Source organism: Ctenopharyngodon idella, chromosome 7 (assembly GCF_019924925.1).
Source record: "Ctenopharyngodon idella isolate HZGC_01 chromosome 7, HZGC01, whole genome shotgun sequence".
Taxonomy (NCBI): Eukaryota; Metazoa; Chordata; class Actinopteri; order Cypriniformes; family Xenocyprididae; genus Ctenopharyngodon; species Ctenopharyngodon idella.
In genome coordinates this window covers 13,975,255-13,998,413 of record NC_067226.1, presented here as the reverse complement: position 1 = coordinate 13,998,413, position 23,159 = coordinate 13,975,255, and the positions used below count along the sequence as shown (strand labels likewise).

At 39.6% G+C, this 23,159-nt stretch overlaps 1 protein-coding gene across 1 annotated transcript in view; it reads left to right on the top strand.

Annotated features, from left to right (window-relative positions):
- The window catches only part of prkdc (protein kinase, DNA-activated, catalytic subunit), a 34,080-nt gene that overhangs the window by 8,246 nt on the left and 2,675 nt on the right, over window positions 1-23,159 (top strand). Inside the window, 55 exon segments of the mRNA XM_051899234.1 lie at window positions 60-223; window positions 335-487; window positions 1,333-1,440; window positions 1,541-1,767; window positions 1,930-2,024; window positions 2,114-2,213; window positions 2,342-2,475; window positions 3,231-3,461; window positions 3,595-3,824; window positions 4,033-4,241; window positions 4,490-4,622; window positions 4,719-4,877; window positions 5,303-5,506; window positions 5,844-6,032; window positions 6,147-6,251; window positions 6,511-6,678; window positions 6,951-7,078; window positions 7,163-7,370; window positions 7,686-7,770; window positions 7,773-7,863; window positions 8,457-8,625; window positions 8,870-8,935; window positions 9,019-9,082; window positions 9,273-9,421; window positions 9,536-9,673; window positions 9,764-9,883; window positions 9,965-10,108; window positions 10,583-10,734; window positions 11,137-11,268; window positions 11,387-11,498; window positions 11,656-11,783; window positions 11,872-12,021; window positions 12,149-12,322; window positions 13,924-14,022; window positions 14,154-14,364; window positions 14,524-14,716; window positions 14,892-15,098; window positions 15,223-15,338; window positions 15,418-15,549; window positions 15,667-15,846; window positions 16,032-16,243; window positions 16,324-16,462; window positions 17,261-17,449; window positions 17,608-17,832; window positions 18,057-18,165; window positions 18,269-18,371; window positions 18,534-18,696; window positions 18,906-19,080; window positions 19,173-19,357; window positions 19,724-19,904; window positions 20,070-20,227; window positions 20,617-20,828; window positions 20,910-20,997; window positions 21,247-21,390; window positions 22,891-23,098. Coding sequence (XP_051755194.1) covers window positions 60-223; window positions 335-487; window positions 1,333-1,440; window positions 1,541-1,767; window positions 1,930-2,024; window positions 2,114-2,213; window positions 2,342-2,475; window positions 3,231-3,461; window positions 3,595-3,824; window positions 4,033-4,241; window positions 4,490-4,622; window positions 4,719-4,877; window positions 5,303-5,506; window positions 5,844-6,032; window positions 6,147-6,251; window positions 6,511-6,678; window positions 6,951-7,078; window positions 7,163-7,370; window positions 7,686-7,770; window positions 7,773-7,863; window positions 8,457-8,625; window positions 8,870-8,935; window positions 9,019-9,082; window positions 9,273-9,421; window positions 9,536-9,673; window positions 9,764-9,883; window positions 9,965-10,108; window positions 10,583-10,734; window positions 11,137-11,268; window positions 11,387-11,498; window positions 11,656-11,783; window positions 11,872-12,021; window positions 12,149-12,322; window positions 13,924-14,022; window positions 14,154-14,364; window positions 14,524-14,716; window positions 14,892-15,098; window positions 15,223-15,338; window positions 15,418-15,549; window positions 15,667-15,846; window positions 16,032-16,243; window positions 16,324-16,462; window positions 17,261-17,449; window positions 17,608-17,832; window positions 18,057-18,165; window positions 18,269-18,371; window positions 18,534-18,696; window positions 18,906-19,080; window positions 19,173-19,357; window positions 19,724-19,904; window positions 20,070-20,227; window positions 20,617-20,828; window positions 20,910-20,997; window positions 21,247-21,390; window positions 22,891-23,098 — 8,448 coding nt within the window.

The following is a 23,159-nucleotide window of genomic DNA, read 5'->3' as shown; positions in this document are numbered from 1 at the left end:
ACAGGCAGTACTTGTTAATTTTGCTTGCTTATTTTGCACTTTCTTGTATCTAACCCCAGCTGTTTCTGCGGAGGACATGATGAAACGTTTTGTGGCATGGGACTGTGAGAAGAGGCTGAGTTTTGCTGTACCTTTTAAAGACATAAAGCCTGTGATCTACCTGGACTCCTTCCTGCCAAGGGTCACAGAGCTCGCACTGTCCTCCAGTGACAGACAAACTAAAGTAAGAATTTTTCGAATTTTCTTGTCGTTGTTGATTAAAGTTTTTTTTTAACAATTTATTTATTAACCCAATAAATTAAGGCTGAAAGTGATATTTCTGTCTGGAGTGTAGGTTGCAGCGTGTGAGCTTCTGCACAGTCTGGTCATATACATGGTGGGTAAAGGAGCCCAGATGACAGAAGATGACAAGTCTGCTCCTCCCATGTACAACCTACACAGAAAAGTCTTTCCTGTTCTTCTACGCCTGGCCTGTGACGTCGACCAGGTCTTTTACCTTATGTGTGCTCTTTAAATATGAAAGTGAAAGTGAACAAAGTAAAAGTTTCATTTGACAGTCAGGTTTTCTAATGTAACTTTGAATGTGTTTACATGCACATTCTTAACCGATTATGCTTAATAAGCTGACAATGCATGTGGTCATGTAAACGCGTTTACATGTTTTCTTTTATCAGAGTAAGGTCATAAATGGCTTAAGCATAAACTAATCACCACAGCTAGATTTTTGCCCCTGACACTGGTTTCGCCCAGCATGTGAACGCATTAATCTGCTTTCTGTCAGCTTATTGAAGTGCGCATGCGTGATATGCGACAGGAACACGTCCTTACCGCGGATTTAAGCGCATCCAGACAGATTAAAGTTTTGCAGTAAGGGAGGAGGAAATATATCGCAAACTCAGACTCTTTCTTGACCCAAAAAATTATAAAAGTGCTCTCATCTTGTGCAGCAGAAGTAGAAGTGAAACAGTCAAAATGTTGCATCTGCTGCATTAGAGGATAATATATGAGCCGGATGCACAAATTATTAAGTTTTGACTTCACTACAGGGAAATAACCTGATTTATTAATAAAGTCATGTGAACGCATTGCATTGTTGGGTTATTGGTTTGTGTTGGACAACAGGTTATATCAATAAGATGATTTTTTGAGTTATCTGCGTACTAGGGTGCATGTAAACATGCTCATTGTTTTTGTCCTTCAACAGACACTGTAAATCAGTTTTTGACCACTTAAAGTTCATAGTTTCATGTCTGCATTTTGTACACTTTCATCAGTCTCTTTCTCAGTCATGTGTAAGTTCCACAAACATAGAAACTTTGACTACTTCTTCAGGTGACGAGGCAACTGTTTGAACCTCTAGTAATGCAGCTTATCCACTGGTTCACCAACAACAGAAAGTTTGAGAGCCAAGACACAGTGGCAGTGCTGGAGGCCATTTTGGTAAACTCTTTCAGTAGACACACTTTATTTTATTTAAAATTGAGTTGGCTGTCTGTAAACATTTGCTGTAAATATGAAAATAATAATTTGGGCTGCACAGGATGGAATTGTGGATCCGTTAGACAGTACCCTCCGAGACTTCAGTGGCACCTGTATCCAGGAATTTGTCAAATGGTCCATTAAACAGACCACCCCCAAACAGCAGGAAAAGAGCCCAGCCAACATAAAATCTCTCTTCAAACGTATCTACAGCCTGGCCTTACACCCCAACGTCTTCAAGAGGCTTGGAGCTGCGCTTGCCTTTAACAGCATGTACAGGCAGTTCAGGTCAGTGTGTGATGAGCAGAAGAGCTCAGTAGATGAGCTACATTCAGCCTCTCAACCTTTCAGCAATATATTCTATTCCATCTTGAGTGAATGTAAGAAATCTGTAGCGAATGGAAATGGTATTTATGTGGATGTTTATCCAAATATTGTTTTGTTTCTCAGGGAAGAGAGCTCTTTGGTGGAGCAGTTTGTTTTTGAGGTGCTGGTGGTGTTTGTTGAGAGTCTGGCTCTGGCCCACTTTGATGAAAAATCCCTGGGTAAGACACTGTACATTCTCTTCATCAATACATCCTGTTTGATGGTCATGACTATGATCTTTTTTGTCATATTGTTATTGTCTACACAGGAACTGTCCAACAGTGTTGTAGTTCCCTGGATCATCTGAAGAGAATTATCAAGCACAAGGCAGACTCGCTCAATAAGCATTCCAAGAGACGCATACCCAGGTACACATACATTTGATTATGATATTATTCTTAACTTACTTTAATTCAAATTTATAATGTGAGCAAAGTAAACATTTTGTGTCTGCTGTAGCAATCTGACAGTCCTGCATTTTCTACTCTTTCCTCAGAGGATTCCCTCCAGACCAGTCAGTGTCCTTGTCAGATGTAGTCATGTGGCTGCTGACTCAGTGTGGAAGACCACAGACTGAGTGCCGACACAAAAGCATGGAGCTCTTCTATGAATTTGTGCCTCTGCTGCCAGGTAACCGGCAGGATAATTATAATGAAGGGAACACGGTGGTTTAATTGCCAGTCAGGGACTCTCCTCTTTGAAGACGATTCAGTGTCCTCCTTCAGAATTTGAACATAACTTAAACATGACATGCCAAATTGTTCAATAGAGCTTGATTAACAACTGTAAAAATATTCACTGGGAACATCCTGTAATGAAGTCTTTTTAGCCTATCTCAGAATTTGACCAAGCAGAAAAAAAATAACCACAGAGTTATTTACTGTGGTTTCAATTTAAGACCTAATGGTTAGAGAGTCGGACTTGTAATCCGAAGGTCACAGGTTCGAGTCTCAGTACCGGCGGGAAATATAGGTGGGGGGATGAATGAACATCGCCCACAACTGAGGTGCCATTGAGCAAGGCACCTAACCCCCAATCGCTCCCCAGGTGCCGCAGCAAAAATGGCTGCCCACTGCTCCGGGTGTGTGTGTTCAATACTCACTGCTGTGTGTGTGCACTTGGATGGGTGAAATGCAGAGCACACATTTCAAGTATGGGACACCTTACTTGGCCACATGTCACTTCACTTCACAATTACAGGTTTTCAAGAAAAGCTTGGTCATATAAATGCCGTAGAACACTAACGCTAGGATTGCATCAGAATTGCACATCAAAATGATTACTAAGATAAAACAAAACAATTTTTTCTTTAAAATAACTTTCAACCGTATTCCTATATGCATACACTGTTTCTTTAATTTTTCCCTCTTTTCATCTTTTGTCAGGTAATGCATCTCCTGCGGCGTGGCTGGATGAACAAGTGAAGCAGCGTGGTCCAGGTTTTCTCATTTCGTGTTTAGAGGGAGGCGGTTTACTCTCTCAGCCTACTTTGAGAGAGGTTGAAGCCCCCTTCAGCATCAGAGGCACCTTGCAATGGATGGATCTGCTGCTGGCTGCTCTTGACTGCTACAGCACCTTCACAAAACTGCACTGTGTGCAACCCCAGAGGATCCTCGGTGGGTGAATCCACACCATGAATTGCCTAAACTTATACATAATTAAAATCTTCTCATATCTGTGAAATTATCGGTAACTGTCAAAATTATTGCTAATAGCTTCTTTGTTTCTCCCACTCCTCTCCTCATCCAGGCACTGGTGAGAAGTCCAGCTTTTTGCCAGCTGTCTGTTTCTTCCTTACAGAGCTGTCCATGCAGGACGTTCAGGCTGCCAGAGCTTGCTTCAGGATAGCTAATGCAGGTCAGTCACACTTCAGCCCTCGTGAGACAGAGCAGTACAACTACAGCAAGTGCTCCATCATTGTCCGATTGCTGGAGTTCTCCACCATGGTGATAAAGAAATGTCCACAGGATCTCTGGAAGGTAAGACTTTTGTTGCTCGTATATTTCAGGGGGAACATAATAAATTGGAAAAAAAGATTAAAATAATTATTATTATCTTTTTTTCCAATTTATTATGTTTTGTGATCTTGTTTACTTTTGTTCTAAGTCTACCTAAGAGTGAACCTACCAGAATCTACAAAGTAAACAAAAATATAATGCAGGTTTAACTTTTTCACTTCCTCTTTAGTTAATGGAGCAGTATGTTTTCAACTCTACCTTCTTTACACTGGTGGCACTGACGGTGTGTGAGCCCTCTTCCATTGGGTTCAACATGGCAGATCTAGAAGTGATAACTCAGCTGCCAGAAGTGTGCACTCCTTTACTTAAAGTTTTGGCATCATCGCCTTACAGGACACAACTGGAGAGCAGCATTAGGAAGAGAATAACCGTACAGAGGTCTGTTCAAATTTTAGTTTTAGTAAATTATTCATACATAGTTCTAAAGTTCTGTTGCACTTAACGGTTGTTGCACATCACGTTGTGCAGTGGTGCTCAAAAGTTTAAATCCAGTGTGTATTTTTTCCTGATTCCATTCCCCCTTCTTTTTTCCTATCGTCTCAACGTACATTTGTGGAAAGGCTTTAAACTATAGTTACAGTTGCAGTGTTTTGAAATATTATTGATGTCTTGTTTGCTCTGGACAGTGTGGAGGAGTTGTGTGCTATTGATCTGTATGAGGCAGACACCAGAGACAGTCATGCTAGCATGCATCTTTTACTCTCAGCCTGTAAGCAGCTCCACCAGTCTGGGCTGCTGAACTCCATTCTGCACAGTCAGGTAAACACTGATCAAATTAATCTTATTGTAATTCTGTTCAGTCTATGTAATGGTTGCATTAACTTTTAGGTTGGGATGTTTACGGTTTATCTGTAGGATGCTGGTTACGGTCGCTCTCTGGGCTCCAAACTTCTCACCAGTGTGTATAAAAGCATAGCTCCTGGAAACGACAGGAAGTCTCTGCCCTCCATGGATGTTAGCAGCAGGAAGTTGGCTGACAGACTTGTGCAGTTGGCATTCTGTTTGGGTAATCAGGCAAGTGGTTTGAATTACAGGGAAGGACTAAAACACTACACGACTGTCAGGCTGATTATGAATGTAATTTGTCCCAATCGGACCAGGTCTGTTCCAGTTGGTCTCAGTCAGTGTTTACATTCGGTGGTGTTTAATGCCAGGTTCAGACGGTGTTTAATGAGATTGAGTCTTGCGTCCCGACACCCATTGTCGTTTACGAATCCACACGACACCCTAAGCCAAGCAGATTGAGGCAAAATCGGGCTAAAATTGTTTAGTCTGAACCGGGCATAAAGTCGTGTAGTGTGCAGTGTCTAAAGATTCTACTCTTAGTATTTAAGAACCAGCCATAAGACATTGAAGATCACAGAATGTTCATGTTTTAGTATGCATCTGTCAAATGAATCATGTCCTGAAACCGGTCTTTGTTTCCCTAAACAACTCAGAGTGAACAGACGGTTGGCCTTTTGCTGAACACCATTACACTCTCCGTCCCTCTCTCTGGCAGTCTGAATCCTCACTTCCTCAGCTTCTCTCACGGAGAGTACTTCTACAGCCTCTTCCAGATGTCTCTCAATACCGAGTTACTCTGCAGTGTGGAGTGCACAGTGCCGCTGCTGCTGGCTGCAGCCAACCAGAACCCCAGCATGGTGAGGCGTCAAACTAGACTGGGCTACATTTCTTAACAGCATTGTAAGCCTTTATAAATTGTAGAAACCACTGGCACCAATGGTCTTTATGATCTACCTAGCTCTGGTGAAGAAAAGCACCAGCAGGATAAAATGATCCAGCTAACAATAAACTCTAGTTGCTCTCCACTTATTGTGACTAAAATATCTGAAATTGTGTCTAACTTGGGTTTCTAATAGGCTTTTCCTCTTGATTGGTTAGACAAATAAAACAAATAAGTTCTAGATAGAACTGTTTGACAATTTTCTCCGTAAGCACTGAGATCTGAAAAGTTTTCCTGTTCAACTGTCTTTTTAGGTTAGTGTTTTGCTGAACGGCATGTTGGATCATAGTTTCCGTGAGCGTTCTGTTAGAAAGTCCCAAGGCTCGCAATTGGCTGAACAGGTGCTCAAGGAGTGGGATTTGCTCAGGCCATGGTGGGAGGGTCCTGCAGCCTCACCAGAGAGCAAAACTTCAGTTCTGTCATTGCTCGCCAAAGTGCTCCAGGTACCACATACTCAGTTATACTTGATTTTCTGTGCATTGTGAAGAGCTGGTTACATGAATGGGAATTTCAGGAGTAGATTTTAAGTTTTTTTTTTTTTTTTTTTCTCCCTGCAGATCAATTCCTCTGTATGCTCCAATACAGATCACCCAGCATTCAATACTGTGTTCACCACTTTCACAGCTCTTCTCACAGATATATCTATGCCTTTAAATCTCAAGGTAATCTATTACAATTTTTAGCACACAATTTTGTTTTTTTTTTCTTATTTACTTTGTACTTTGCAAATACGCACCACAATCGGCACTGGTTATATATTATAGTCTTCTCTTATTCTTGTGGTGACAAAAATTAACATCTACACCGTAAAATGATAAAGACCAAAGCTAACTCTGGAAACAGTGCATTTTAGTGCATGTTTATGGCATTTGGCCTATGGAGTCTATATTAATTTCTTCATATCTTTCTCTCTGTGTTTAGAGCCAGGCTCTAATCATGCTGCCCTTCTTCACTGCATTACCCAGCATGCCACTGGAGGAGCTCAGGAGGGCTCTGGAGAAGCTGGTGGCTACACATTTCCCTATGCAGTCAGATGAATTCCCTCGCGGATCACTTCAGTGCAACAACTACATGGACTGCATTCGCAAAGTGAGATGATTAAACTGGACATTACTTTTTAGTATATTAGTATATTATAGTATATTATATTCTAATTAATACTAATTTATACTGTTTCACTTTTTTTTTTTTTTTTTAAAGTTCATTATGCCTTAATCAGTCATTTAAATCAACATTGACTTGAATTTTTGCAACATTTTTACAATTTTTTTTTAAAAGGATAAAAAAGGAGTGAACAGGGAGAACTCAAAAATCTTTTATTTAAAATGATAATAATTAGTCCTTAATTTTGATAATGTCAGTTTTTAGAGGCCCTGCAGCTGTCTCAGAGTCCTGTGTTATTGAAGCTCATGGCTAGAGTTCTGTGCCGGGACAAAAAACATATCATGGAAGAGCTCTTTCAGACCTGCTTTCAAAATATTGCTCGCCAGTAAGTTCAAAAATGTCCTTTTTATGTGTCTATATTTACAGTTCTTAGATTTATTTCTAATGTTATCTAATTTATCTTTGTCAGGTCCCAGTTGGAAAGACAGGTTCTTCTCCTCAGCTCTATCTACCAGTCATTTCAAGCCAAAGATGTTCCTTCAAACTCCATGCTCATGGGTCTTATAGACCGAGTCCTGCTACTACTGGCCTCTTACTGTAGCCCTCAGGCACTCTCTCAGTTCTTCATCACTAATATTGCCGATATCATGACTACTCTACAGGCACGCTTCACTAAGGTGAGTCTACTTAAAATGATTCAGGTAGATGTGCTCAAAAAAGACACTTCATGTTTAATGGTATTAGATGATTCATTAATTATATTTAATAGATTACGCTTTCAAGTTTTTGCTACATATACAACGTTCTGACCAGTAGGGGTCACCAGCGTGTGTCGATTCAAACCCTTCGAAATATTGAATAATTTTGCAAAGCAAATGGTTCAATTGATTCAAAGTTTCGAAAAGCTTAGTTTCCCCTGTCACTATTCAAAACATTTTGTGTTTTCACTCAGTCATGCTGCTATTGTGTCTTTCCTGTCATCTGTCCTCCAGTCTGTTGAGTCAGTGTTTGAGAGTCAGATCATGATGAAGATTGGCTGTTGTAAGCTGTTGGAGGTGTTATACTCTCGTCTGCCTAAAGAGAAGTCTATTCTAAAAACTCAGCCATCAACCAGGCCTTCTGTGGCACAGACAGTGCAGAAGGCAATGAGCTTTCCAAGAACCTCCTCAAGTATGTAGAGTGATATGACATTTTTCTCTTTTTACCTTTAATAGCAGATATTACACTTTATATGGTCAGCTGATTCAGTGTTATTAACGTTCTTGTGTCCCTTTTATGTTACTAAAGGGGTAGTTTTCTACAGAATTCCTAAGACTGGAACCCAATTTTATTACTAATAAACGACCTTAAAGTCACTATGAAATCAAATAGGCAATTCTTATTTATGGATTATTGCAGTGTTTTTTTTTATAAATGTTTTTTTTTTTTAAGTTATATTTTTGGGTACTTTTATCTTTATTGGATAAGACAAGTCAAGGAGAGACGGAGGAGAGAGAGGCACAAGATTGGAAAAGGACCACAAGCCAGGACTCGAACTCGGGTCGCCCAAAGCACTGTTGCGCTGTATGTCGGAGCGCTGCCCACAAGGCTATGGCTCCGACATTATAAATGTTTTATCTGTGTTTTAAAAATGTTAACTTCCACTTTCCCTCACAACTACATCTCTTCAGTCTCAGGAATTCTGGAGCAAACTGCAAAAGTGCCATAATGGTGAAGTAGATTCAGTTTTAATTTCTGAACCTGATCAATACAGTATATGTCAGATTGTGTTTTGAGGCCTACACTGAAAACATGGCAGGAGAGACGGTTCAGCTGGAGCTGAGGAGAGAGTACCACTGTGCTGCTTATAACTGTGCCATCGCCCTGATCAGCTGCAGCTTCAACGAGACCAAGTTCTATCAGGGCTTCCTTTTCACTGAGAAACCTGACAAGGTCTGTTACTGTGCACAAAAAAAAAACTAAAGTATGTATTGTGTACAAGCAATGCTCATAACACATGCTACTCCCCCCCAATGTTTATTACTAGAAAAATGACTCTTTTGTTGGTCATCATGCTGCATAAGAAATGCACACACATTCCTAGTGAAACAGACTTGTAACTTTAAGTGTGTCCTCTCTCTGATAGAAGTATAATATTTTCTATATTTGTAAGTGAAATTTGTCACTTTTGTCACAGAATCAGTTCATATTTGACAACCTCATTGATACACAAAGGGTGTACAACTTTCCTATAGAGATTGATGTAAGTAAAGCTTTTAAACTTATAGTATATAGTATTTGTACTTGTTTTGTGTTGTTTGGTATCATGTTTCCTTGCATTTACAGGTCCCTATTGAGAGGAAAAAGAAATATGTCATGATCAGGAAAGAAGTGAGTGGAGAAAACGGAGGTGAGTTGTCTGAGATAGCTTGTTAACAATGACACATTTACAAAGATAAATGCCATCCACTAATATTCATGAAAATGCCGTTGTTGTTGTCGTCATGCATATTCCTTGTAGAAAGCAGTGCAGGCTGCTTTAGCATAAATTCACAAGCCGCTTTTATAGATGCTCTCTTAAAACTCTTGTTCTTGTTCAGGTGCACCTGTATACCTCTCCTCCCAGTCCTACATGGCAGACAGCAGTCTCAGTGAGGAGATGAGTCAGTTTGACTTCTCCACTGGAGTTCAGAGCTTCTCCTACAACTCCCAGAATCCTTCAGGCGAGGGCAGCTCCAGCAGGACTCGAGTATGTCTCAGGAGATTTTAGAGTTTCCTGTAAAGCAGAGGTCATGCATTTCAGAATATTATCTCTAGGATTATATAAAAAAAATATTTCATGAACAACTGTCTGCATTTTTAGGAGCGTAAGGAGGTTGTGTCTCAAGATGAGACTGTGGAGCTGGAGATGGATGAGCTGAATCAGCATGAGTGTATGGCCAATATGACGGCACTGCTGCGCCACATGCAAAGGAACAACATCACTCCTAAAATAGAGGAGGTCAGTATCAGCATGACCTCATGGCCATGAACAGTTTTGCTTAGATTTAGAGGTAGAACGCTGTTGGATATATGCTATGTTTTGTTTTAGGGTGTGACACCTAGTGTTCTTCCTCCCTGGATGAAGTTCCTCCAGGGGAAGCTGGACAATCCATCCACCCCCCTGAACATTAGACTCTTCATAGCCAAACTTATCATCAATACCGAAGAGGTACTGCTTCGGCATTTTTATACCTTTGGATTCATTGTTATGTTGTATATGTATTCTTTTATTGTACATCTATATGTCCAGATATTTCATCCATATGCGAAGCATTGGCTGGGCCCACTGGTGCAGCTGGTGGTTTCCAGTAGCAATGGAGGAGAGGGCATTCACTTTATGGTAGTGGACATTGTGGTGACTGTCCTCTCATGGGCCAGTGTGACCACACCAAAAGTAAGTATTAGATGGTATTTTTTTTTACTCTAATATTGACTCTCAATCTGTCTGTATGTGTGTACATAAACTTCTTTTGCAAAGCAAAAAAATTATTTAGCAAAACACATGTATAAAAATTATGTAAGTGTTGCACACATGGGGCAGATGTGGCCTAATGGTTAGAGAGTCTTATAGCCCTAACGTTGTGGCAGGAAATGTAGGTAGCGAGAATGAATGGACAGTGCTCGCTTCCACTCTCATTACACACAACTGAGGTGCCCTTGAGCAAGGCACCTAACCCCCAGTCGCTCCCCGGACGCCGCAGCAAAAAAATGGCTGCCCACTGAGTTCAATACTCACTGCTGTGTGTGTGCACTTGGATGGGTGAAATGCGGAGCACAAATTTAGAGTATGGGACACCATTCTTGGCCACACGTCACTTTCACTTTTTAATCTAGTTTGTCTCTTTCCCTTATCTATCTCACCATTTAGGGTAGCACAAGAGATGAAGTTTTGGCCAATAGGCTTCTTGGGTTTCTGGTTAAGAACTGCTTCCACACCAAACGGGCCGTTTTCCGCCACAATCTGGAGATTATCCGCACAGTTGTGGAATGCTGGAAGGACTGCCTCACAATACCCTACGAGTAAGAAAACTGACAATTATTTAGATTGCTTGTTTGTTTTCCCTGGTTTGTAATAAATTGCTATTTTTTTTCTGATCTGTAATAAATTGAAGGGCACAAATTATGACATACTGCATGGTTATGAACTATTATGCAGACATGAAACAGAGCCATTTGATATGCTTCTATTATATCACTATATCATCTTTTAGAAATTAAAAAAAAAAAAAAAAAGCTAAATTATTTTGAATGGTTTAAAGTACTTTGTTTATTACCAGTATTTTTTAAATGTAGTGAAAATATTTCAAATTGAGAGTTGCTAACATTGCAGGCTTGGATTTTTGTGATGCCAGGCTAAATGACCATGCATGAATTGCAAAATCATAAAGATTTTCCCCCCCTTTTCCCACTTTCCTCCTATAGTTTGATATATGAACGGTTTGCTGGAACAGATCCCAACAGCAAGGATAACTCTGTTGGAATACAACTTTTAGGTATTGTAATGGCCAACAGTCTTAATCCTTATGATGCTGCATGTGGCATTGAGCATGACAGGTAAGCATTCATTTTTTTATTTGTATTAGTTTTCTCATACAAATATGATTCATATATTTTTCTGAAATTTAAATCCAAATAAAACCAATGTTGTTCTCTGTCACAATTTTTGTTACAGATACTTTCAGTCACTGGCCAACAACTTGTCATTCATCAGATATAAGGAGGTGTACTCAGCAGCTGCTGAGATCATTGGGTTAATCCTAAACTACATGACTGAGCGAGAAAATGTATGTGCAGCTGTTTGTTCCTGTCGAACTATATTACATTTATCACCTGAGTTATTTAGTTTTAGGTTAATGTATTGATGAGAATATGAAGGTTGTCTTTATATATGTAGTGTCCAGTAAACTTACCAACTGTTGTTTTGTTTTTTTTTCATTGTAGCAAAATGAAGGGCCCTTATTGAATATCACTGTTACAAAGCTCATGGATTTGAGAAAGAAGGAGGTGGATGACAAATTTATTGTTTGCCTAAGCAAAGTGTCCAAACACTTCCCACCTTTGGTGGATCGGTGAGATCATTTTTTTTCCATCAAGTCTTAACAGATAAATGCTAAAGCATATGTCTGTAAATTATGTCGATATTTTTATATTCCACAGATTCGTAAATCCTGTTTTTTATTTGCTGCCAAAGCTGCATGGCATGTTGAAGACACACTGCCTTGAATGTGTGCTGAGTCGTGCTGATGTCATCCCTGAAATCTACCTGCACCTGAAGACCAAAGGCCTCTCACAGATCATGAGCCACAAGTCAGTTAATACTGCAGTAGCTCACGTCTCCATTGTTTTACTTGTGTTATTACAGGTTTTATGTCTGTGATAGTGAAATATTATAGTTGAGATAAACCCTCTTCACATCACATGCTGTGTCTTTCAGAGATGAAGCCAGACAGCGTGTTTGTCTGGACATCATACATAAGATCCTGGCATGTCTGAAGCCAGAAGAGCTAAAGGAGATTTTGGGAAGTGTCACAGCATTTGTGTCTCACCCTTCTCCTGTCTGCAGAGAGAGAATGTATGACATCCTGATGTGGATCCAGGACAACTACAGGTAACTGACTTTACAAGCCTCTTCTTATCCAGTCCATTCATCTCACACAAAGGACTTTTCCTCTCTATATGGTTCCTGGCTTTTTTTTTTTTTTTTTTTTTTTTTTTTTACAGTTTTACAGTTGAATAGGTTTTGCATTTACTGTTTCATAATGAATTAAATGTACTCTACCATTCAAACTTTTGGGGTCGGTAAGATTTTTTTGTAGTCACCAAGGCTACATATATTTTATCAAAAATGTCTTCAGAAAAGAAATTCTGTGATGGCAAAGCTGAATTTTCAGCATCATTACTCCAGTCTTCAGTGTCACATGATCCTTCAGAAATCATTCTAATATGCTGATTTGGTGCTCAAGAAGCATTTCTTAATATTAACATTGTTGAAAACCGAAAACTCCTTAATATTTTTTGTGGAATCTGTGATACATTTTTTCATGATACTTTGATGAATAGAAAGTTCAAAATAACAGCATTTATTTCAAAAATTTTTAACATTATAAATGTCTCTAGGGGTGTGCGACAATACGATTTTTGATCGTGGACGATTAAAATGTCTCCACAATCTGCTTATTAAGAAAAATCGTAGTAATGTGGTACATTCTATTAGTTGAAGTTCTGGCGCCTCCATCCCAACATACTGTACAACGCGAGGTACATTCACATCACATGTTAACGCATAGGTAGGGTTACGCTCACATGACATTGCAGTTATTCACAATCAAGAAAGTTTAGTATTTGCATGCGTTTTAAAGCCTTGCCAGTTAAACATTTTATTCGCACGCTGTTCTGACATGCACTTTTCTGAGCATGTACACCCGAAACCCGCGCACAAAAGCCTGCCAAACAGCACGTGAGTACTGAACTATATAACTATATCTTTTGCATCTCATTGTGCTTAAATTGTCAAATACACACAAGGTTTAAATAAACACATTCAAATCTTTAGTGAACGTAAACAGTTGGGAGAAAACCGGATGCGTGTCTGTATATTAGATCCGTGCATGAGGTCTAGTGACAGCAGCCTAATAAAACTGCTGCCGCTTGTCATTAATGTTAATCAAACAACAAAAGACAAAGAGAAAATCACTTCCTGCTCTTGACTGAATAACTTCAGTAGCTTTAATAAGAATCAGAATATATATAATTATTAGTGCAGTGTTTTATTTTTACATTTGTTTATTCAGTTTCTTACTTGAATACTACTGTTAAATACACCTACTGTGAAAAAATAAAGCACTGTTTATTTAATTTGTATATTATACAAATATTATATTATTTTTTCTTTTATATTTTGTTACATTGTAAGGCTACATTTTTTAAAATAGGGAAATTAGTTTGGCTGTACTGCTCAGTCACTTGCAAAATAGTAAAAACCAACATGAAAAAAATCGTGAATCGTGATTTTCCTGTAAAAAAAAAAAAAAAAAAAAATGTGATATGATATTTTTGCCATATCGCCCACCCCTAAAGTAACAGTCTCTACTGTTACATTTGATCAATTTAATGCATTTGTGCTTAATAAATAATAAATTAAAAAAATCTGACTCACAGTAACCCCAAATTTTGAACGGTAGTGTATGTATAATAATGGTGTGTTCGCAGTGATTCTGAGAGCAGGGAGGACAGCACATCTGTTGAAGTGCTCAGTGCAGCTCGGGAGAGTCTCCTCCAGGGGCTGACAGATGAGAACCAAGGCTTACAGTAAGGAGAATATTTCACACTCTTGAACAACAAAAGCATTAGCATTTGTGTATTTGAATGTTCAATATCAAATCAATATCAACACATAACCCTAAAGTAATTTCTCATATCCCCATGTGATTTCTCTTTAGGCTTTATGTGCGTAATTTCTGGAGTCATGAGAGCCGTTTACCTCCAGACACTCTGGAGCGCATGCTTGTTGTGCTGAAGTCTCTGTATTCATCCCGCATTGAAGAACAGTTCCTCAGTCTGGCCACTGACCTGCTACTCGAGATGACCAGTCACAGCCCTGACTTCACACGCAACATGTTTGAGTTCCCACTCTCTGAGTGCAAGTTCCAGGTAAGAACTGTTATTTATTACATCATTGCAAAAATCATATCTACGTGCTGTTTATTTTCCCTGGCTCTTTGAATCATACCTAGTACTTGATTAATTCAAATGAAAGTTCTTTTTGTAGACTATAATTTCACTGTTTTCTGTTCTACTCATCTATTCCAGGACTACACAATAGACTCTAACTGGCGTTTGCGGAGTACGGTCCTCACGCCGATGTTTATGGAGACCCAAGCCACCCAGGGCTCTGGCACTCAGGGTCCAGAGGCTGCAGGAAGCCAGGCAGCCACAATGAGGGGTCAGATCAGGGCCACACAGACGTCCCTGGAGTTCTCTCAGACTCTAGCTCCTGGTGCAGGTACCACATGAAATATAAAATGAGCTTTAGTTTTTTCACTTATTTAGTGTTGTTCGGTGGATTTTGTAATCGCTGACTCAGATCTGTACGAAAGACGTGAGAGGAAATGTATTGTAGGATAACTAATGACAATTCCCCATATCAATTCCCCCATAATAAACATCTGTTTTTTCAGGACGCCGTTCAGCATATAACTGGTTAACCGGGAGTAGTGTGGACACACTGGCTGATTATTCCCTTTCATCTGATTCTTTATCGTCACTCTTGGTGTTTGAGAAAAAGAGATCAGAGCGCCCCCAAGCTGCCTGGAGAGCTGTGGGTGCAGGGTTTGGCTCTAAACGCCTCACCTCTGCTAGTGACGAGACAGACAGTCGAAGTGCAGGTCAGTCACCAACGATAAAGGAAAATGCATTAATAAATTTGATTTCTGACAATTCCCTATGATTAAAGGTTGGACTTAACTAGCATTAAGCAGTACAACTCTGTGTTGGTTGATTTTCAAACAGCTGAGCGGGAGCGGCGCGCAGACATTCTGAGGCTAAGGAGGAGATTTCTAAAGGATAAAGAAAAGGAGAACATCAGATTCGCCAAGAAAGAAATTCAATCCCAAAGAACAGAAAGGGTAGCTATTTTTCATATATGGACATTTGCATGATAATTTTATGTTTTTATTATTATATTCTCTTTTCTGTGTTGTACAGAAGAGAAGAGCAGATCTGAAGATCCGTCAGGATGCTCAGGTCACGCTGTACCGCAGCTACAGAGTTGGAGATCTTCCTGATATTCAGATTCAGTACAGCAGCCTCATTGCCCCACTACAGGCTCTGGCACAGGTTCACCATGATTCAAAATTATTTTAACAATGTGGTCAACATTTGTTTAGAATTAATTGACTGTTTTATCCATTTTGTGATATTCAATCCAAGTTTTTGTGTAAATTTGTTTTACAGAGGGATGCCACACTGGCGAAGCAGCTGTTCAGCTCACTGTTTGCTGGGGTGCTGGTTGAAATGGAGAAATCCAAGTCTAATAAAGAAACAGGCAACATTCTGAAGGATCTAGTGCAGACCCTGAACACCTTCCTCAATATGAGCACTGCCTACTTCCCCCCTTTCATTTCTTGTGTGCAGGTTTGTACACACTTGTGATAAGAGATAAGACACAATGGCTCTGTTTTAAGCTAGGCAGTAGACAGCAAGGTAGCTCACTAGGGCTGAAAAGAGCTTGAATATAAAAAATCTAGAAATAAGACTGTTGGGCTTGTTAATTGTATTATTTGCCTGTATGCAAACATATTTTATACATTACATTACAGGATATGAGTTATCATCATAAGGCCCTTCTTGGTGTTGAGCCGGCTCTTGTCAGTGCCAGCTGTCTCGCCAGTCTGCAGCAGCCCATGGGCATCCTGTTACTAGAGGAGAGTTTGCTTCATGGCACTGGAACGTCAGAGGAACCTCCCTCAAAACGAGCACGAGGCAAACGAGAGCTGCCACCTGACACAGAAAGATGGATCCACCTCGCCAAGTAAGTTCAAAACTCCCTCATAAATGTTCGAAGAATTCACCATGTTCATCAGTTCTTTACTGATTCATATTCCTTTGTAGACTTTACAGGTCTTTGGGAGATTATGATGTAGTCAGGGGAATCTTTAGCGGCAAGATTGGTACAAAGTCAATAACATTCACGGCCCTGCAAGCAGAGGCAAAGAGTGATTATGCTGAAGCTGTGAAGCTCTACAATGAGGTATTGATTGTTTTCTTGGTTACAAACACACCATGGGAACATAAACAGAATATGCATGTTGGCCTAAATTGATTTTAAATGTTTGTTGGAGAATAAGACACAATCTTTCAGATTTTCACGACGATTATAGTGGCCAAAAGAATTCACAATAACAGTATTATCACAATATATATAGAAATTTTGGAAAAAAAGAAGCATAAAATAGATAATTCTGTCAGTCAAATTCACCTTTAACTTAATCACAAAACGAGTGTATAGAGGCCGAGAGTTTGCAACCATAACTGTACTAAAGCGTACGAAAATAACTTTTTTGATCATCACTTCCTGCAGACTGGGGTCTGTAACACCCCGTCTTTTTTACAGAATCCCAAGAACTCCCACAAAGGCATGCTAACTTTTTTGTGTGTGGGTAACGTGTCTAGCTCATCTGTCTTCTCCTCTGAAATTATTTGGTTACACTTTATTTCGATGGTCCACTTTAGACATTCTATGCTGGATTATTCTATGCCTCTGGATTATTTGACAGTAGTATGTAGTATCAAAATTACATCAATATTTCATTTTTTAAATATAACGGTTATCATCAATACTGGTATATTCCGGCACTCCTATTAGAGAATTCAAATTTATGAATATTCAGTATTTATACTGTGGTGCTGTTTCTGCATATCAGAACATGTATCTGAATTTCTGTAAATGCAAATGTATTTTCAAAAAGAAGTTGAAAATTTGCCATTTATGCTGAGTGCTTTATAGCTGACCTTATCAATTCAGTTGTGATGTGTTGCTTTGATTCAGGCTCTGAATAAAGATGACTGGAATGATGGAGAGCCCTCAAACACAGAGAAAGATTTCTGGGAGATTGCTGCGCTAGAGGCCTATAATCACCTGACAGAGTGGAAATCTCTGCAGTACTGTGCCACAGTCAACATTGACGACAACTCCCCCGTCAATCTAGAAAAAATGTGGACAGAGCCGTTTTATGTGGTACGATTTTTAAGTAATTTTGAGCATTTTCAATTTGAGCTATGTTGTCATGGATTTGTCACCACAAGGAGTAACTAATCATCATATCATCTGGAAACTCACCCATTATCAAATGATGTAATATCCTGCAGTGATTGCTTCTGTTATGTCTCTAATAGGAAACATACCTGCAGTACATGATGCGTAGTATGTTGAAGCAGTTGCAGCTGGGCGAGAGAACTCAGGATCTGCTCAGCTTTGTCGATGCTGCCATGAAGATGGAAGAACACAAGGTCATCATGGAGACCCATTACAGTCAGGAACTGAGTCTACTGTACATCCTGCAAGAAGACTATGACAGGGCCAAATACTATGCCAACAACTGCATGCAAGTCTTCATGCAGGTCAGTTTTGATAAAAACTAACAAGCCAATGAGTTGTTTCACAGAGAGTATGTATTTTCAGATAGGATGTTACAGACAGACACACACAGCTTCTATTTGTCCCTATTTGTCATTAAATAGTTTGTGATCTGTCCTGTAAAGAAGGGATTTTCCCTTTCTTTAACAAAAAATGGCATGTATTTACACACTTGATTTTTCTTTCCACATTACATGGTATCATGTAGAACTACTCAAGTATCGACCCGCTGCTGAACCGCAGCCGCCTGACTGTGCTACAGTCTGTCCAAGCTCTGACGGAGATCCAAGACTTCCTGAATTATATCACTGGAGAGGGTGAGCAATTGTTCTTAGTAAGGTTGGGTGAACGCTTGAGGATTTAAAACCATGTTGTAGGCTCCAAGCAGACTAAGTTATCACTGTATCGTGTTGCTCTCAGTCTCAGTGAATTCTCTCAAGAACATGATCAGACGATGGACCAGCCGCTATCCGGATGCTAAACTGGACCCCATGAATGTTTGGGATGACATCATCACTTCTCGGTAAGTCTTCTAATTTATAACACCTCACTGGGAATACAGATTTCTTAGTGCTGTTATAGTGGGAAAAAAATGGTTCACCACCTCAAAAAGTCTAAAGTGATGTAAAGCTTAATCATGGAGATATAAAAATGTCACATCCATGCTTTCATCTTTGTTTTTTAGTTGTTTCTTCTTGGATAAGATTCTGATGAGGCTGACTTCCACCCCTGAAAACAGCATGGAGGTGGACGGTGCAGAGCAGGCGAGTGGAGAGGAACTCGAAGTGCTGGTCAAGAGCTGCAAATTCAACATGAAACTCCAAATGGCAAACAGTGCATGGAAACAGGTGCTTAGAGTTTTCAAACTTCAGTGATGGTGCCTAGTAGTGTAGTTTCTATTTCTGTAAGGTGGGCGGGGTCTGAATAGATATCTAATTGTTTTCAACATCAGTCATTCAAGCTTATCAAATGCTTCAAGTTTAAACCACCTGCACTATGACTAACACAAAAAAGCATTAAGAACAAGGAGAACTTAATGTGTTAATTTTGGTGACAGAATAACTTTCCGGTGGCATCCAAGCTGTTGAAGGAACTTCACCGTGATGCAAAGACTGATGGTGCCCGGTTGCTTCCCTGGGTCCACAGCTTCAGCCGTTTCACTCACAGAAGAAGTGCTGGACTTGGATCTGCTGAAAAGATTAATGCTTTGCTCAAGACTGTTCCACTTTTGAGTATGAATCATCCCCTCTTATATAGAATACACATCATTTCAACTCTTGTCACAGTCCAAGTTTCATGATAGATGCATTACTGTATTTTTCAGTGGATGCTGAGAGACAGAGTGAAGGCTCATCTGCTCGGATGCTCCGTGACCAGAAGATCCTTCTGGGCACCACCTATGACCTCATGGCCACTGCTGCAGATCGCAGTCCCTCTGCTCTAGAGACTCTCGGGGAAGAAAAAGTACAGAAGATTCTCCAACTTTCAATGGCCTCATCCGTCACCCAGGTAATGAGTTATTTACACATAGCTTTCTGGCATATATTGCTTATTGTAATCACAGATTACAATTGTTACAGTAGAATGGGACAAAAACGAAACGACAAAAAAAAAGTTTCTGCCTTCTCAAGAAATAGTGTTTTGGTAGTAGCCTGTCCAGTGTCTGAAATCAAGATTTTTATGCTTACAGTTTGTGCACAAATGAATAATGCTAGTACATACTGATTCATTAAAAAAGATGCTTTAGTGACATCTGCCATTTACCTATGGCATTTAGAAAAAAGAGGAGGAAAAATCATTTTGATGCATGTGTGCCTCAAATGTTTTTCTTGCCCCAGTTTGGATCATGATCATGGGTGTTATTTTTCTGCTCAGGTGGTAGAGGGTCTTCAGATGCAGGCTCTGGAGTTGTTGCGAAGTGCTGCACGTAAGGCAGATGAGGAAGAGCAGTCCTTCAGCCAGCAGCATGTGCATACACATGGTATTGTGGAGGCCTACATGACCTTGGTCAACTTCTGTGACCGAAGACTGAGAGAGAGTGAACAGAAAGAAGAGGGTGAGACAGCTGTGGACCAGTACAGCACCCAACTGCTCTCATAAGAGTACCCTTCAAGGGTCTCACAGGATTTATAATCTCTTTTTTGTGATTCCATGCACGCAGGTAGTGGGTTACAGTGCAAGTTGATGTACTTATAACAGCACATTTGATGTTTGATTCTAGCAATCAGTTCTAAGCTGCAGTCCTTGCCTGGACATGTAGTGAAGATGATGCTGAAGGCACTGAAGCTCAACTCAGATGAGGCCAGGCTCAAGTTCCCACGTCTACTGCAGCTAGTAGAACTGTACCCCGCAGAAACCATGGACCTGATGGTCAGAGAGGTGCGAGATCATTTGCTGCCCTAAATTCATAGATTTTAGGAATCATGTATAGTATAGTCTGCCTGCAAGATATGGCAAAAAAAAACCCTGATGCAAAGTGGAGACCACAGAGTGTCCAGGAGAACTTTACTGTTTCCATTGAGCAAAATATTTTTACATGGCTAATTAAATCAATATTTAAAAATTAGATATTTTAGGGGAAAAGTTAAATCTAAATGAACAAGGCCAACATAAACTCAACTACTTTGGTGCATCAGAAAGTGACATTGTAAATATGTAATACATTTAGCAAAGCTGAAGATTTCAAAAACAATGCCTCATCATCCATCTCCCCGTGAAGTATTAATTTTTGAGCAAACTGCTTTTCTCTCTTTTTTTTGTCCTTTTAGATTGTTAGTGTGCCTTGCTGGCTGCTGATTGGCTGGATCAGTCAAATGATGGCTCTGCTTGACAAACCGCAGGCGATGGCAGTTCAGCATGTTATAGAGGAGATCGCAGAATGCTATCCACAAGCCCTCATCTACCCGTACATGATCAGCAGCGAGAGCTACACCTTTGAGGAGTCTGCGAGTGGTCGGAGGAACCGGGAGTTTGTTGAGAAGTATGTAAAGGTCTGAGCACTGTGCAGTGACTTTGGCCTTCCTGATACTGAGACATGAAAATTGTGTTGTTTGTGTTCCAGGCTGAAGTCATTACTGGATAAAGGTGGTGTCATTCAAGAGTTTGTAAATGCCCTTCAGCAACTTACTAACCCTGACATGCTTTTCAAGGTATATCAGTCTTTTTTCCTATGAGTCTTGTCCCAAACTCTAAGTGCTCCAAGTGGCTCAACCAGATTTGACATCTCAAAACTGGTTGAGCCAGTTTCGAGAAGTCAAGCCATTTTGAGCTGCTCAAACAGATTGCAGTTTCAGTTTGTGCCTATAGTGGCACAGTAATTACACACTTCCTCTTTAACTTTCTGAGACATTTTTATGGCCTGTTTTGGTAGTTTTGATTCTCAAGTAATGGTTTGGCAGGACTGGTGGAGTGAGTTGAAGAATCAACTGGACAAACCAGACATGGACAAAAAGAAAATGAAGCAGCTCTACGATGAAATGACTGGATTGCTTGGTGATTCAAAGTCTCCAGGACTTGGATCTTTCCGAAGAAAATTCATTCAGGTTTACAACTTACAGTACTTATACTTATGACTGCACTATTAAAGGTGGGGTATCCATTTTTTCAACAACGCTGTTGGACATTGTTGATATTTGAAATCAACCCAAACAAACCCACCCCTCTCTTCATTGCTTCGCCTCCAAAACTCGCACTCCAATCCTAACCACCCTGCTCAGAGTCGGTCTCGAACCCCGGCCCAATCGCCACTGGCATGCGAGGCGGGTGCACTACCAATGACGCTAAACACCGCATTCTCTAGCGGTTGTCAGTGTGCAGTAGTTTAACTGCAAAACTCTCACTATCTGGCCACTGTTACACACGCAATACGAGAGTGGATGTCTGTGTATCACAACTGACGCGCAACAAAATAATGCTTCATGAAAAATAAAGCGCGGTTGATGAACGAACGACAAAGAATGAACGTACAGTACACAAGAGTAAATACAAACAAGAGTTTGTTGTTAATCGCCAACAGCACAGCAGCCCCAGACAATCATGACGCTCAAACCCAGTTTTACTCACATGAAAAGCGGGTTCAAAGCAGCCTCGTCTGTTTTCAGGCCTTCCTGCTTAGCTCTCTCCAGCACTGGAAAGCTTTTCTGATATTAACGCAGGTCCTAAAGGACTTGCCCAGTCTTAAACCTTCATTCCACTGATATTCTTTTGAGCTCTTTTGTATTGCCTCATCATTTCTCTTTCTGCATTTTTTCTTTTTTTTTTTTTTTTTTTTTTTTTTTTTTTTTTCAAATCTCCCTCTTGCTCGTTCTGTCTCCATGACCGTCATACGCCCCCTGATGCTCATTGGTTAGACGTTTGTTGTTGGTATCGGCCTGACTAACTTCCAAACAGTGTAGTTGAAAAAATGTATACCCCACTTTTAATCAAAGATAACTGAAATTGTGATATCAAATCATTTGGTGCGTATTTCAGAGTGCAGCACTGTGTTCTTTTGCATGTATGCAGCTCATTATTCATCATCTCTGAGTTTAGGTCTTTTATAACATGCATTTATAACACGGCATCAATATTTTTTTTATGTATTTTTTTACCAAATTTGTAATAAGAAGTGCTTATAAACTAGTCAACAAAAGAGCACCTTTAATGGATCCCTGCGGTTTTCCTCCAAAATAAAAGCTTGATGGTTTAACTGTTGAAATGTAGAAATTAAGATTAGTATATTATTATTGTATTTTTACATTTGTACTATAAAATAAAGTAATAATAATTATTAATACTTTATTTTAGTGAAAAAATTTAGTTATATTTCTTATTTTGTTTATTGTTATTACTAAATAAAATATTAATCATAAGAATTATTATTGCATTATTATTATTATTTTATTGTCATATTATAACATTTGTGATGTTTTAGATATATTAAAATAGCTTCTGTTGTTTGAAGATAATTAGTCGGACCTCTTCTGGTTTCTCTGTATTTCTTGAATAGATACATTTTTTTTTTTTGGTCTACTGTTACATTTTACTGTATGTGCCTGTTACAGAAATACTGTAAAGAAGTGGAGAAGCTGCTTGGTGCTGGTGGGTCCAATTTGTATGAAAGGCGAAAGGATAAGAATTTCCTTCAGCAGGTGGACCACATGGCCATCTCCATGAAAGGTTTCCAGAAGGAACCAGGGAACATGAAGGAATATTCACCTTGGCTCAGCAGCTTTAAAGCAGAAATGCTCAAAAATGAACTGGAGGTACCAGGTTAGTTCAAAACTTTCTTACTTTTACTTTTTCATAAATAATGTCATTTGTTTCTCATTAC